Source organism: Globicephala melas, chromosome 15, assembly GCF_963455315.2.
Source record: "Globicephala melas chromosome 15, mGloMel1.2, whole genome shotgun sequence".
NCBI lineage: Eukaryota > Metazoa > Chordata > Mammalia > Artiodactyla > Delphinidae > Globicephala > Globicephala melas.
The window spans coordinates 80,248,368-80,265,212 of record NC_083328.1 but is presented as its reverse complement, the minus strand read 5'-3'; the positions used below and the strand labels follow the sequence as shown (position 1 = coordinate 80,265,212).

General features: G+C 45.0%; 1 protein-coding gene across 1 annotated transcript in view; it reads right to left on the bottom strand.

Moving 5' to 3' along the window:
• The window catches only part of CASS4 (Cas scaffold protein family member 4), a 44,643-nt gene extending 29,434 nt beyond the window's left edge, over nucleotides 1-15,209 (bottom strand). Inside the window, exon 1 of the mRNA XM_030839143.2 lies at nucleotides 15,071-15,209. Within this exon, the coding sequence (XP_030695003.1) occupies nucleotides 15,071-15,106 (36 nt within the window). The 5' untranslated portion in view covers nucleotides 15,107-15,209. The remainder of the gene's footprint in view (nucleotides 1-15,070) is intronic.
• Between the last annotated feature and the right edge of the window lie 1,636 nt (nucleotides 15,210-16,845).

Below are 16,845 nucleotides of genomic sequence, written 5' to 3'. Positions count from 1 at the left end.
GGCCAGATGCAATGTGCTAATCTATACTGAATCAGCAATGAGTCATGGGAGTAACTAGCTAGCTTCATTCATTCATTCATTCAATCATTCATACATCAAGACTGCATTGAGCATTGATTATATGCCCAGCACTCTGCTAGAGATACAGTGGTGAACAAAACAGTTCCTGATCTCATGCCGGTGTACGTCCTAGCAGAGGAGACACATTCCAGTCACATCAGAAATAAACGTAGGGTTTCTACTTCTCTTAAGTGCAATGAAGGAAGATATAGACATTTATGAGGAATTATGAGTGCAGTTGGGAAGTGGGGATGGATGAGGGCTTAGGGAACGTTCCCTTGAGAAACGGGCCATGGAAGTTGCAATCTGGGAGTGAGTAGAAGTTAGTCAGATCAAGAAAGGGGGACAAATCATCCAGGCAGAGGAAGAAAAGTGGGTGAGGGAGGGAGGGAGTGAATTTGTGTGTCTATGCGAAGTGCACTGTGAGTCAGGGAAACTGAAAGATGACCAGGTGGTCCGGAGAGAAGTAAACAAAAACCTGGGACTTGGTTTCCGTATTGGTTGATGTTTATCTCTGATTGCTGGGTGGAAAGGGGACTCCACGGAGCCAGTGTGAAGCCAAAGAGGCTCATCAAAGCCAGTGGTCCAGTCCAGGCGGGAGATGCCTGAGGCTCAGATAAGGGTGGCAGTTGGCTCTAGGAGCGCTGCCAGGAGGAGCTGGCGAGGGATTGCGGGCAACCCTGAGGTGAGTCTTGAAAGAAGGGCAGGATTGTAACTGCCAGAGAAGGGAAGAGAGGCGCGCTGTGGACCAAGGGAAGTAAGATGCAGAGAGACAGATTTGGTTCTCATACTTTGTCTTCTGCAGTGATGTGAAGAGCCAGCAGCTACAGTTCTAAGCAGAACCACATTAGATGAGCCTGTAGAAATGCCACCTGCTGAAGCTGCTCTTTGGGCTTCTGCATCATTCCCACTGCCAGGATGGTCATCCCCTCTCTGGGCCGGGAGGGTGGGCACAGCTCCTCAGTTCCTGCCCCATGCTGGCTCTCCAAGAGCCTGGCTTGCCTTCCTGCTTTACTTTCCACTTTTCTTCAGTTCACTTGAAAGAGCAAAGCTGCAGAAACTCAGTGTTCGAGCTGGATGGGGTGGGGGTGGGGGGCTCACTGGCTGTGTTGGCCTCATTTTAGAGCTTTATGGTGCCCGAGACTAGGAGAGGGTAAGGTCACACAGCAGCAGTCAGTAGACTGGGTATTCAAACTCGAGTCTGTCGGACTCTGAAGCCTGCTCTTGTCAATTCAGTGCACAGCCTCCCCGAGTCCAAGTCAATTTCCTGCTCTAATCTGCTGAAGTCTAGATGCATGTAAACTTAGAAGGAGCTGGGTTAATGACGTCTATAGGCAGGAGAGGCAAACTCAAATGGTCACAGGAGCCGGGCAAGCAGTATTATGTCAGGGAGGCAGGCCAGGTGTCAGACGTTTGGGAGCGGTGGAGACTGCGGCACACTCAGGCAGATTTCAAAAGATGACACTTGGGCCAAATGAAGTACTCTGTGGCTGAGTCCAGCCCACTGCTGGGCTCTTAGAGGCCCCACACTGGTTTCCTTTGCAAACTGGAAGTTAACAAGCGGGGGCTGGAGCCTTTCTGCCCAGTGCAGGACTCCTCTAATGGGCAATCTGTTCTGAAGCCCCCCATCGCCCCCCCATTATGTTATCCAAGACTATGTGCAAAATGCTCACAGTCTGAGGCTCTCTCCACCCTCCCCTGCTTGCTCCCCTCTTTCCCTTCACAAGGGTCAGATCAGCATCACAACCCAATCCTGCTTTTTCTCGCTTCATCCCCACAAGTGTTCCCCCCACCCCCAGACTCTTGTATTCTTGAAATGACAGAGGTAGTGGCCAGGGGATAGGAGAGTAGAGATCCTGGAATGTTTTCCATTAAAGTAGCCAGAAAATCTTCATTTCCTTGGGAAGGTAAATCATACCACAGGGTCACCTGCTCACGGCAGGAAGTAGTAAATAAATAAGTGTCCCAGACAGGAAGAGATAGAGATCATAAACGTGGAAGGAACCCTGAGCAGAAAGCCGTTGCTGGGTCCCTGCTCTGTACGACATCTTGGAACCCCATTAACAAGACAGGCCTTTTTCTTCTACTAAAATCCTTCTTTGAAAAGCATCCATGTTTAGCGTTTTAGCTTCCTTCTCACAGATTCCATGACTTACTTCCAAGAATTCTTGGAAGTAGTAGTTAGTTTCAGGGGAAGGTGATGGAATGATTGATACTCCCCCTCTGAGGGCCATGAGAGAGAATAGTTACACATAAGCCACAATTTTTTTAAAATGCATGCACTATAAATATTTCAAACCCTGTGATGTATGGGAAATGTGAACCCCTGAAGTTCATGAAGGTTTTTCCTGGATGTAGGAACTTTTCCTTTGAGATCAATGAGATATTCTCTAATACATCTTTTATGAGGCTGCTGAGCCCAGACTGAGAACATAGGAGTAAATGCGGAACGGAGAAAGCTCTTTGATCATCTTTAAAGACAAAGGTCTCCCCTTCAATGTACTTGGAAGTATTTCATATTATATAAATACATAGATAGGCTTAGAAAGATCAAAGCAGAGAGAATGGTGCTATCTGTTGGCTCGTGAATGTTTATTTTCCATCATATTTTAAAGCGCATTATGTTAAACAAAATCGAGAGAGGAGAGAGAGAAAGAAAAGTTTCCAAGAGCATGAGAAAAATCCCCTCACCGCCTCCATTTTCCCTTTCCCACCCACATTCTCCAAAAAGGGAAGAAGGACAGAGGAAGGAGGACAACTCTGAGGAAGAAACAAAGTATCCCCATGACACTTTTTTAATGAGAGATGCGGATGGGTGACAGCATTCTGCAAGGCAATCTGGGGAGAGATAAGGGAGGGCCCAACAGGCTTTAAGGAGTCACAGCAAGGGCTATCTGGGAAGGCTCCCCACTTACAACGCAGACTTCTTACACACTGTATGTGTCAACTGCTATTAAGTTCCCATAATTAATCAAAGAGAAAAAAAAATCCTCTCTAATCTTTGGGATGCATATTGAGTCACGTTTGTATTGTTGTTCCCTATGTAGCCAATGCCGCCTTAATAAGGGTTGCTCACAGCTTTTCAACTCTGTTCCACGCACTGGGATAAGTAATTAGCATTGACTATCTCACTTGATAGTCACAATCCCATAAAGCGGGGACTGTTACTAATGTCCCATTTAAGAGATGAAAAGTTAAGGCGCAGAGAGGGTGAGTGACTTAGCCTAAGGTTGCTCGGGGGGCAGCAAATAGAACCAAGACTGGCATAGAGGCAGTTCTGACCCTGGAGTCTGCCCTTTTAGCCTACAAATCATAGTGCTTAGCATGCTATCCTTTGTGAGATGGCATGTGCATTTCGATGGATGAGCAAATGACAAAGTGTGCCTCTGGAGAGAGGCATGGTAAGCTGATAAAAACATTTTTAACTCAGTTGGGTAAGTTGTATGGTTAGAGGATCAGAATTAGATTCTCCATTAAGAATTTGGGAAATGGCTTCAATGTAATTACTGGCAAATAAGGACACATTTGTATAATGGAATACTATTCAGCCATTAGAAATAATGAGGTAGAGTTTAAATGAGCCGAAGTGGAACATTCTCTAAAATAGAGTATTAATTTTTTTTTGGCCGCATCACGTGGCTTGTGGGATCTTAGTTCTCCGACCAGGTATTGAACCTGGGCCCTGGGCAGTGAAAGTGTGGAGTCCTAACCACTGGACCACCAGGGAATTCCCAAGGATTAATACTTTAAAAAGCAAGATGAGAAACTGTGCAGACAGTATGTCCCTATGTATGCTTTTATGAGTACAGCATCTTTCTGGAAGATGACATAAGTCATTGGGGCTCCCCCTCTGGCTAGCTGAACCGGAGACCAGGAAACTATAGAGCTCTGGGATTAAAGGAAAACATGCTTTCAGTCCATGTTCATTGGTACAGTTTGAATTTTTAAAGCCATATGTATGTGTTTTGCTTTTTCAATATAAAAATCTAGTGTTTAAAAAAGATTCTGTTCTGTTAGAAGAGAATTGCTTCTGCGTTGGTGAACTTGAGCTCCTGCTTTCCATGATCACTTAAGCTTGTTCTACTCCCAGATTTGATAGACGGGAACCTTGACCCAGTCAGTCTTCATCTCAGCCAAAAGCAGTTTGCCACACAAAAGCATCTGGCATCTGGGGAAACCCTTTGTGTACTTCCGGGATAACTCACACCATTGATGGGACTCTCATTGCCCATCCATCAGAGGATCCTTTACAGCATGAAAAATGCTGAGAAGTGCTTGGACAGTTGTTGAGAACCAGCTGATTTTGTGTTTCTTTCTCCCCAGCTCCTTGAGAGTAGGGTCACAGACGACATCCAGAGAAGGCAACAAAAACCTACCACTTAAAGGCAACAGGGTCTAACCGTAGGTGTGTTAAGAATCGCAGAAATTTAGGTGGGGTGAAGCTTTAAGGGTTTTTCTGGCCTGGCCCAGGTAAGTTAGAGAGGCATCGAATAAGTCTCCAGGTAAACAGGAGAGGCTGGGTGCCTTTGCCACCACTACGTCCCCTCCCCTGTGGTCAGCTGCAGAATGACATGGTCCTGGGCACAAACACCTGGGCCAAGTGGGAGGGGCCCCCATGAGGGGACTGTTCCCAAGACCAGAAATTAGGACCAGCAGCTGCAGGACACTGCAGCTGTGCCTTGCACTCGCGTAACATCGGGGAAGGCGTTGGGATAACCACTTGCTGCTTTCCTTCCACGTGGAACTGTATTATGAGGTCTGCAGCTGAGATGGGCCACCAGGCCATCAGGCCTCCTCCTCTTTCTCTTCTCTAAGTTAACTTTTCTTTCCTTTCATGAATTTCAGTAGCTTTCCATAGCCACATTTACATTGAAAAGTAAAATTCCACAAGTTACAGGGAACCGAGTCACTTAACATAGCAAAATGGTATATTTCACAACCAGAACTTGCCTTGAGATTTGCAACTATATTAAATTATTTCCTTTTAATGTGTCATGCCTAACATGGTGCTGTAGAACTTGACACAGCTCGGCTGCAATGATCTGCATTTCATTTTCAGAAATACTTAGAATTTTTTTTTAAATGAGGTGACAGCTAAGTAATTTCTTCCATCATCCCACAGCATAAAGAAGAGTTGCTTCTCTTGGAGCTATTTTTATAAAAAACTTAGCAAAGCAGTTAAGTGAGAGAGGCTGAGGGAAAACTGCTGTCTTTCTTGTGGTTAATATTAATTTGCCAGATAGGCTAGAAAATAACTGAGTTTTAGCTTCAGCTCCGCTTCTGAAAAAGTTGAAAAGTTCTGGACTAAAAGGCTCCAGAATGTGTAGAAAGTGATCTGAAGTCATTTAACTGAGATACTGAAATGCTTTTTTCCAGATTACTTTTATATTTAGAGTCACCTTTAAGCTTTAAAAAAAAAAACTTAGGGCTTCCCTGGTGGCGCAGTGGTTGAGAGTCCGCCTGCCGGTGTAGGGGACACAGGTTCGTGCCCCGGTCCGGGAAGATCCCACATGCCGCGGAGCGGCTGGGCCCGTGAGCCATGGCCGCTGAGCCTGCGTGTCCAGAGCCTGTGCTCCGCAATGGGAGAGGCCACAGCAGTGAGAGGCCCGCGTACCGCAAAAAAAAAAAACAAAAAAACGAAAAAAGCCAAAAACTTAACTGAGTAGAATAGAGCTTTCTAAACAAAATTCAATTTCTCTCTTTTTTGCTTCAAAATGTGGGACATAAAACAACTTTTGATAATTTCCACTGATGGGATAGTTGCTTGGGAAACATCATTACCTACTTCCTTAACTTAGTGGAAAAAATGCAGAATAACAAGTAATGGATGCATTTACACAGTTCACTCTGAGTCCTAAGCAATTGAACTCTTGCAGGAAATGGATTCCAGAAGAGAGAAACTCAGATACAGACATTCACCTTCGTCTTGATCCTTTAAAGAAATTATTTTTAAAGGTGATTAGTCCATACCCTGGAAAACATTGGCAGAAATCACTTCAGAAGGGAACTCCTGTAGTAGTTGGTGCTGGCATGCTGTGAGGTTTGGGGTCTAGAACACTTGTGCCTGAGCACTGCTCTTTCTGCAGCTGTCCCTACCTGGGGTGGGGTGAGAGATCTGGGGTGAAACCAACAGCCATGGGTGGGAAAGGTAGGGGCCGGTTACATAACACACCGGTTCCCTTCCACCCATCTGGATGCAAATAGCCATTGTCTCCAGCTTAGCTGTAGGCACTGGGGACTAAGAAGGGAATAAACCTGGTGAACTTGGAAATGAGAAGGGATATAAGAGAAAAAGAAAAACTTAAATAAAAGAAGGATTCCTTGTTTTCCCAACACCTCTAAAAATGAGCCTGACCATGGCTTAGTCTGCGAACACACACAAACCTTAACTGATTTCTCCATGAACAAGGTGAACAAGGTTCTGTTAGTCCAAGCCCAAGGGTTGAAATGATGCAACAATAAAGATCTCCCAGGTCTTCTAAGTAATTGATATTTTTGGATTTGGCCCAAGACAGGTTCACGTTATACCAAACTGTTTCTGTAGCTTGTAGTGCCCTAGAGATCCAGGATATTTATTCATCCGTCCCCCAAACCCCCTCCCCACCTCCAAGTTCACTCCTTGCTAGACAAGTCTCTGAATTCTTGTTTCAGGTATTTGGTTTGGGGAAAAGAGGAGTTGAGAGCAATGTTGGGCCAAGGTAAGTGGTTGAGAATTCAGCCCTCTCTTGTGAGAAACACATGGAGGGAGGAGGGCAAGTAGCTGAGAATTTTCCTGGGCCTCAGTATCCTCATCTGAAAGTGTAGGGTTCCCATCCAACTGCAACCCCCCACATTTTGCATGGTTTCGTCTTGCTCTTATCTCCTACTTCATGAAAGCCATCAGAGGGATTAAAGAAAATGACAGGTGGGATCCTTTCCTTTCTCATCTTTTCCTTCCTTCCCTTTTTCTTGTTTTGAAGCGTAAAGGGGATCAAAGGCATGGAGACGAAAGAAGGTGTTTCGTGTCCTTTGATTGGTCTGAAGCAATTATACCACCGCCAATTAGGAGAAAGCTTTGTCTAAGACTGTGTTTCTTAAACTTCGTGTGTCTATTAACTGCATGCTTCCTGTCATATCCATGTGCTGTCTGTACATTTTTAACTTCAAGGAAAATATTAAATTAAGCCAATAAAAAAAAAGTCTCCCAAAGCAATATGACCTATGAAATTACAAGTTTGATGAGCTAGTTTTAGTTTTTTCCAATGCACATTAAAATACAGAGCTAACATTAAGAAATGTTCTATCTGTGTACCACACCTAAAATCATCTTGTATGAATGAGGTCAAAGTCCCTGCAGGGTGTGATTATTTTCCACTTGATTGATCAGGAAGAATTCAAAACTGGTCCAAGCTGTTTACTGGATCATAGAGAAATGTGAAAGTTCATACTTGTTCACCGAATTCTCCATTTGTTAGGGTCATTTTTGGGGGTGTTAGGAAAGCAACGAGCCACCTGTTCTTTAAGTTCTTCTCTCAGTCTGTTGGTGGGCATTTATTCCAGTTCACTGGGTTTATTCATTTTGTTGTCAATAATGAGCCACAGATAAACCCGTCACTAGCGCCACAAGGAAGGTTATAGAGAATGTGCTTTGTAACTGTCCCTGTTGATTTCCCCAGGGCTGTTGATCCCCTCCATGTTGGGAAACATCCGTGTAGGACAGAAGCAACTTGACATTCTCGCTATTAGTAATTGACTGTCGTGCCCCTTCAGTCTCCTCTGAGTTTAAATTCTGAACCCAAGAGAACCTTCCACAGGCACGTTTTACTTTTTGTTAACTAGATGGCAAGCGTCTCCGAGGGAGAGGCACCCTACTGCTTTCTTACCCCAATTCTCACCCCCTCCAAGCCCCAAAAGACAAGCTGCCTGTAACAAACAAAACTGTTCCTGATTCTAAGGAGAAGCAAGGGTTTAAAGAAAAAGAACAATCGATTCACCGTGGAGTGAGTGGGCCCGATGCAGAGCCCAGACTTGACCAGGAATAACATTTCCTAGAGGAGTTTTAAGAGCTGGCAAAGCCTCCCCGCAAAGAGCCAGGAGATGCCGTCCCAGGCGCAGACGCACACTCCGCCTTCTTGTTCCTATCTCTGTCCTTGCCATGTGCACACAGGAGCCCTCTTCCATTCCAATAAACACATGGTTTATGGGCAATACGTTTGGAAATGGTTCCAAAAATACTTAATTCCCCTTTTTGCAACTCATGTTGGAGTCTTCGAATATCACTTGTAGTGGTATCTTTTTTTTTTCTTTGTTACCAGCCTCCCACCTTCCTCCTTTGAAGTTATTTCCCCTCCAGGCTCTTGTCATTTCCCCCCTGAGTCATCACAGTTCCAACATGACCACACACATTTTTAAGGTCGCTTCCTCATTCCATTATCATGCAGGCCACTCTCCTTTGAAAAGTCTCCTGGCAACATTTTTAACTTGTAGTATAAGCAGTTGGTGTTCTGTCTGGCCTTTTTTCTGCACCGCCGCCCCCCCCCAAAGTGAGCTCTATAGCAAATACAATGTTAAGAGAATAAAGGCTATGGACTCCCCTGGTGGCACAGTGTTTAAGAATCCACCTGCCAACGCAGGGGACACCGGTTCGAGGCGTGGTCCGGGAAGATCCCACATGCCAAGGAGCAACTGAGCCTGTGCGCCACAACTACTGAGCCTGCGCTCTAGAGCCCACGAGCCACAACTGCTGAGCCCGCGTGCCTAGAGCCCGTGCTCCGCAACAAGAGAAGCCACCGCAGTGAGGAGCCCGCGCATCGCAACCAAGAGTAGCTCCCGCTCGCTGCAACTAGAGAAAGCCTGCGCACAGCAACGAAGACCCGACACAGCCAAAAATAAATAAAGAAAAAAAATAAATTTATAAAAAAAAGAGAGAATAAAGGTTATCGAACAGGGGGAAGAATAATAGAAGGTAATGGATTTTTAACGCTAATGACAGTTTATTAAATATTGAGAAAAGTGACTTTTGTCTTCTGTGGCATTTAGAGCAGCGTCTGGCTCAATATATTTGGGGAATGAATGAAAGAAAATGGAAATAAAGTTGGTGTAAAATAAACATCCGTTTCTTAAAAAAATAAAGCATATAGCACATGTACCTCAATAAAAGCTATTTATACCTTTATTTACTGTTCTTTCTGATCACATCTCCTGACACTCTCAAACACCAAACGTTTTATTTTTTTCAAAAGACAGAGCAAACGGTTCTTCTCCATGTGCGTTGAGAACAGCACGGTACCATCCAAAATGGAAAATGAAGCCCTGGCCCTGTCTCCTGATTCACGTCCCTGCTTCTGCTCTTTCCTATTGACTGTCTGTGTGTGCACGGCAGCCTTAAGATGTCTTACAAGACGTAAATCAGCCCATGTTATCTCCTACTTTACACAGGCCAGTGGCTTGTGTAAAGTAGCAGTTTGAATGCAGTTAGAGTGCATTCTGCAGTTAGAATGCACTTCAAAGTTCTTACAGTGTCGACGAGGCCCTATGTGAACAGACCCTGCTTACCCCTCAAATCTTGCTTCTGACACTTTCTACCCTTGTTAACTCTGCTCTGACCACTGGCGTTTTCATGGATGCTCTGCTCTGCTGAATTCATTCCTGCCCTTGCATTTGCTGTTCCCTCTGCCTGGAAAGCTTTTCCCATCATTCTGGTTTCCAGAGAGGCCCTTTCTGTGGATCACCTCTATCAGGTCACCCTGTTTTTTTTTGGTTTTTTTTTTTAATACTAATTTTTTTAAAAAATAAATAAATTTATTTATTTATTTATAGCAGCGTTGGGTCTTCATTGCTGCACGGGGGCTTTCTCTAGTTGTGGCAAGCGGGGCTACTCCTTGTTGTGGTGTGCGGGCTTTTCTCATTGCTGTGGATTCTCTTGTTGCAGAGCACGGGCTCTAGGCACACAGGCTTCAGTAGTTGTGGCACACGGGCTCAGTAGTTGTGGCTCTCAGGCTCTAGAGCAACAGGCTCAGTAGTTGTGGCTCTCAGGCTCTAGAGCAACAGGCTCAGTAGTTGTGGAGCATGGGCTTAGTTGCTCCGCGGCATGTGGGATCTTCCCAGCCCACGGCTTGAACCCGTGTCTCCTGCGTTGGCAGGCGGATTCTTAACCACTGCGCCACTGGGAAGCCCTGTTTTCTTTGCTTTAGGGCAGTTGTCAGCACCTGAGATCATTGTGTCCATTTACTTATTTACCGACTGTCTGATCCCACGGGAATGTCGGCTCTGTGTTGATCGCCCAAACCCCCAGAGCGCAATGATTCTGTCTTGGGTGAGAGGCTAAACAGTGGACCATGAGTTGTGCTTTCAAGCTGGGTGCTGTGGTTACTTGTTTTGCTTTGGGAGGCAGGTGAAGGGATGAGGCTGCTGGTGAGGTCAGAGGGAGACCACAGGTCCTTGTGGCCGTGACTTCAATTGCACAGGCTCAGATCTAAGGCAACATCTCGCCATGGGAGAACGAGGGGGGTAATTCTCAAGCATCTAGGTTGAGAGGCGGGTCAGGATGGGGCCAGGTAGGGGTTAGAAGAGCTGAGAGTCAGGGGTGACCTCTGTTCCCAGACATCTGGTAAGCAGGAAGTACTATTCCTGTCCTCGTGACCATGTTGCAAGGGCTCTCTATCTGCACTCCAGGTAACCTCCCATTCATTCACACACGCACACCGACCAAAGTGTTTCTTGAACACCTACTATGTGCAGGCATTGCTGTAGGCACTAAAGATGCAGCACTGAATAAGAAAGGCCAGATCTGTCCCTTATGGAGATGAATTTCCAAAGGACGAAACAAAGGCAAGACAATTTCCAATCTTGTTAAGTGAGGCTGGGACGGATGATGAGAATGATGGGATGGATGTGGAAAAGGGAGGTGGTTTAGACAGGGTGGTCCAGAGAGGCCTCTGGATGGGGAGATGCTTGAGAGGAGGACCCAGTGGTCAAGCCACAGGGAGAGAGGAGCATTCCCAGGTCGGGAACAGCAGGGGAGAAGGGGAAGGAACTGAGGTGGTGGGAGCTGGTGAGAGTGGCACGTGGCAGGGCCTGGTGGATGATGGTGAGTTCCCTGCCGTGATCACACTTGCCCTTCTCCGACAAAGACTGAGTTGAAAGTGTCTTGCTTACCATCTGAGAGCTTTAAAGGTACAAGGAGAGCCTGAAATTGCTCCTCATTCACAAACAAAGCCTCACCGAGCGTTCTTGCCCAGAAGTACCAGAGCAGAAGAGTCCTGGCGAGCGGCAGACTCATCCAATGCCCCTGCAGCCTGTCAGGGTCTAAACTAACCCTGGGAGTGTTGGTGATTGTTTTTTTTTTTTATTCTAAGTCTTTACCTAGACCCTCCTTGAGTGAATCTAGAACCATCCCACTCAGAGTTGAGATGGAAGAGGACCACAGGATGTTTGCTTTTTAACTGAAGCTGAATCTGAAATGTTGAGAACATTTCAGGATGTTTAAACGTTCTTAAAACATAAATATTATTTTGATCAGTGCTCTGGAACATCCACCCTTCAGTAACATGGTAAAGACACTTGGTTTGAAAACTCCCTTCAGAAAACCAAGTGAGCAAAACAGCCTATGGCTCTATTTATAAAAGAGAGAAAATATAGATTGTAGAGAAAATACTATGGAAACTAAGTTTTCAAATTTTAGAAGTTCTCAGAAAGTGATGGAAAACAAAATACCATGCTTATTTGACCCAGGATTCCTCTTTCAATTCCTGGCCATTCACTCCAGGGAGACAAAGATGCCTGTACACAAAGATGCTATTTTCAGCATCACCTCTAATGGTGTGGACATGCGCACGCACACACAGACACATACGCTCAGAAGTAAACCGCAACAAACGGGACCAAATCACTAAAATACATGCAGACTCTATTTTCATAAATAAGGCACTTTTGAAACAACCAAAAATCCAAAGCAAGGACTTACATATAGTAAAACCAGTTATTCACCTTGTCTTTCAGACCTAATTTTCCAGCGTTTCATGAATGGAGTTGAACATGGAGTCAATCAGCTACAGTCCAATGAGATGTCGGATTTACCGCCTTGGCAACACACAACGGTCTCTACCTTTTGCAATTACACTGTTTGAGACCAGTGTTTCCTAGCTCTAATACCACCATGTTTATTTTTTAGTTTTCTCTTCATTTTGTAAGACAGTTTCCGGAAACCTAATAAAAGTCATACAATTACACAAAATCCACTGTGCACAAAGGTGAAATTCTACTGACGAGGAGCTCTTGGTTGTTTGTCAAGCAGCAACACTGGGGAACAGCCTGAAAGGGCAGGCACAGTTCACCTCCTGACGTACACAGGCTGACCTCGGGGCATGAAAGGAGTCTGGGTGCCCCTAAGTGAAAGTCAGGGTTGCTTTAAAGTCAGATGCACCAATGCTGAGAACCACTCACATGGTATGACTCCTTCAAGCATTGTGTTACCTTTTAATCAAAAGTACCTAAATGACAACGTAGGCATTGAAAATACTGAGGTAGGTCAGTGGTGCTAAAACAGATGGAGCTCTAATATGTACTGTTCACTGTAAAAGACAAGAAGCTCAACAGTTGTTCAGTTACTGCTCCTGTTCTTGAAAAACCTTTAAAAAAAATCATATTATCTTATATGTGCATTGGCAGTTCTGTAGGGATACCCAAGAAAGCATGAACTGAGGTTGCCTCTGGGCTAGGAATGGAAGATTTGGGTTCTCGCCCTGGTGCTGCTGTAACTGGGTAGGGGGTGCATCCGTACGAGCTGAGACATCATTCATCTAAGACTTGGGTCGGCAAACTAGGGCCTGTGGGCCAAATCCACATGACCAGTCCAAGAGTTAAGAATGATTTCATATTTTTAAAGGGTTGTAAAAACAAAAAAGAATATGCATCAGAGGGACTTCCCTGGCAGTCCAGTGGTTAGGACTTTGATCTTCCACAGCAGGGGGCCAGGTTTGATCCCTGGTCCGGGAACTAAGATCCCGAAACCCGAGGTGCAGCCAGAAATAAAAAATAAAAACAGGAATGTGCACCAGAGATCAGAGGTGGACCACAGAGCATAAAATACTAGCTGGCTCTTTATGAAAAGACTGCAGACCTCTGGCCTAAGGGTCAGCATACAGTGAGCTGGTTAAGTCTGGGTCTGCGTCAGTCTGTCTGGGTTTGGCTCCTGGCACTCCACTTACTAGCAAATGACCTTGGCAAGTCAATGAACCCTACTTTCCTCATCTGTCAAATGGGGATAAGAGTAACACGTCTACCTTATGGAGATGTCGAGAGGATGTAATGAGAAAAAGCAAGAATAGCACTCAGGACCAGGCCTGACAGATGGACAGTCAGTAAGGGTCAGCTGTTATTATCTGTATAATGTCGATAATAGAAATTCATGGGGATGCTGGGACTATCACATATATGTATATATACATATAGCATCATGGGGATGCTGGGACTATCACATATACATATGCTATATGTATATATACATGTTAATTACACACATACATGTTACAATTACACATTGTAAAGTGCTATAGAAATTGGGCAGAATAAGTGGCCCATTAAAATAAAAGGATAAATCGTTAAAAAATCTGGATATTCATAGAGAATGTCAGTTTTATGAAAGAAATAAAAAAGTAGTAGACTGATGAAGAACCTAGGGGTAAGACAGGAATAAAGACACAGACCTACCAGAGAATGGACTTGAGGATATGGGGAGGGGGAAGGGTAAGCTGGGACAAAGTGAGAGAGTGGCATGGACGTATATACACTACCAAACGTAAGGTAGATAGCTAGTGGGAAGCAGCCGCATAGCACAGGGAGATCAGCTCGGTGCTTTGTGACCGCCTGGAGGGGTGGGATAGGGAGGGTGGGAGGGAGGGAGACGCAAGAGGGAAGAGATATGGGAACATACGTATATGTATAACTGATTCACTTTGTTATAAAGCAGAAACTAACAGACCATTGTACAGCAATTATACTCCAATAAAGATGTAAAAAAAAAAAGTAGTGGACTGTTCTAGATTAAGGATGACAGAGACGTTACAAACAAAATGTGTGATCCTGGAATGAGTCCTGGGCTGGAAAAAAAACAAGTAAACATGCAAAGAAAGAATAACAGCCAAAAGAGCTAGAAAGGATGTTTTTGGATTTTTGGAAAATGTGAACGTAGCCTGTGTCTAAATATATACAAATAGATGCATACAAATGTGACGAAGTGTCAGGAATCGGTGAGCGTAGGTAAAGGATATGCACAGGTTTACTGAATGTTTTTTTTTCTATTTTCCCAATGGTTTAAAATTTTTCAAAGCAAATAGTCGGGTACAAAATTCTAGGGTAGCAATCTACATAAGAGAGACTGTCATGGGTTATTCAGCTGTACATTCCACCAGTGACACCTGTTGTTATTATTATAATAATAAATAACACATATTTAATCATATAAGCAAGCTCCCCATTTCATAATTGTTTCATTTTGTTTTCCTGTTCTACTTAAAATTTTAAAAAGATGTAGCAAAATAACCCTGACCTTCACTTTTCCTTGTGTCCAAGCAGTTTTCTTTTAGCAGCCATTTCAACATTCTAAACAGCAAATCCTTTTTGATTCCTGTCACAGACTTGAGCTCCACTCATGCATGTCAGTACAGAAGGTAATGTGAAAACAGCATGAGGAAGGCCCGCTGAGGACTCAGGGCTGGGGCAGAGACCCATGTCTTGCTCGGAAGTTTGTTAGAAGGTGAATGGACACAAAAGGATGGGTTGTGTTATCAACCGCGTAAACTGGGTTTTGCTAGAAAGTAATTTGCAACCATCTCTGAGTCAGACTGGTCAGGAGCTTTACGGCACATATAGTTTCTATACTTAAACTCACGTGAAACTTTCTCCTCTCAAACTTAGATGTTACTGGTATTCATCTTTGACTTCATCAGAAACTCAGCCCTGAAATCGGCCGCTGTCCTTATAACCCAAACAGGCTGCTCCGTCTGCCTCTGCACACAGCCCCGCCACTCACCTTGGGCGCCCCGTCCGTGATGCTAGCTCCTTTCATGTTGCTGGTGTGAAACGGCTCCTTTGAGCTCCACGGCTGATATCTCTGACTTCAGAGGTGGTTACGCAATGTCACTGCATGCCTCTGGCTGGTTCTCAGAAACTGAATTCTATGGAGCTGACAGCACAGGAAATTGTCAGAATGATTCTCCCAGCAGGCAAACTTTCTGGAAAGGGGGAGAAGAAAAGAGGTGAAGGAAGGGAGACCAGAAATCCAGACCACACTCACTCCTCAATGTGTGATGTCTGTAAGTATAAATTGTCACACATTTGCTACAAGAAACCGCAAAACGAAAAAAAAAATTCTTCTGCTTTACAGGGTGAAGTTCCTACTTATGAACGCACGGCATTCTCATCCCTTGAACGTTGTGGAACAACTCCCCCTGGACAGACCAAGCATATTTCTCTGATTAGAGGCCACCAGGACAAATTTGTGATAACAGTCAGTGTTTCTTCCTTCCTGCCCCCTAAAACTTACCCTGCAACAGCCAGAGAAAACAAGTCCAGCGGGGGTGGGGGGCGTGCCCAAGGGACCTCGTCCCACATCTTTCCCGTCAGGTGCACTCTTCCGCTTCCCCCTGCTCTGACCCCCATACTCACCCCCTGGTCTTTGAGTGCTGGCTCTGCAGCAGGGTTATGCGGAGTACTTATCAATACATTATCTCTCAAATCTCACCGACCCACCCACGTGATGCCACACTAGTTCACACAGTTCGGGACGACTTGCTAAGTCTTTCCACTTTCCTTAAGTTCAGACTAAACATCCAGAGAGGACCCACAGGAGAGCAGATTCCTTGCTAGGCATGTTCACACTTTTATTTCACATAAACAAACGGGTACCCATCCTTCCCAGCGGGGCTCAGCTTCCACCTCCAATGGGCTGTCTCTCTCATTGTTCTCCTGTGATTACAGCACTTACTGTCTTGTCTGCAGGCTATCCCACATGTAGCCCCTACAAGTCTGAGCACCAGGAAGGATTTACAGGTGGAAATAGCTGACTGACTTCTGGCTGAGACAATCTATATTTTATTTTATTTATTTCTTTTCAAAAATATTTATTTAGCTGTGTCAGGTCCTAGTTGCAGCATGCAGGATCTTTTAGTTGCAGCATGCGAACTCTTAGTTGTGGCATGTGGGATCTAGTTCCCTGACCAGGGATTGAACCTGGGCCCCCTGCATTGGGAGTGTAGAGTCTTAGCCACCTGACCACTAGGGAAGTCCCCAGGATCTATATTTTAAATTGTTACCGGTGTTGGAAGTTAACTTGCAGTGCCAAGTAATTGACATGCTGTTGATGGGAGCAGTTAACAGGGAGGGAACGGTGATCGCACAGAACGATCACAAACTGACTTGGCAACAAGCTCAAGGTGGAGATCCATAGAGAGGAGGACAGAGATGGGAGAGTGGGGGAGTAATTTAGGGAAGGCTTCACGAGGAAGGCAAGGTACGAGAAGCTGGGGCAGAGCCGTATAGACCCTGGCCTAACAGAAGTATTTTATCCTGTTGGTCTTTACAGATGAGACAAATCATTAAAGTAGTACCACTGCAATGCATATAACAGGTGATATTTGTGAGGCAAAGGCCACTGCAAAATAGCAGGTGATTTCCATGTTGTTAAATGTGAATCCGGGTGTTTCTCTTGGGTGCACCTCTTCCCTCCTGCTTTTTCTTCTGGCTCTAGCAGCTCCTCTGTGTCGGCGGCCATGGGCCATGTAGCACCTCAGATGAGGAAGAGGCAAG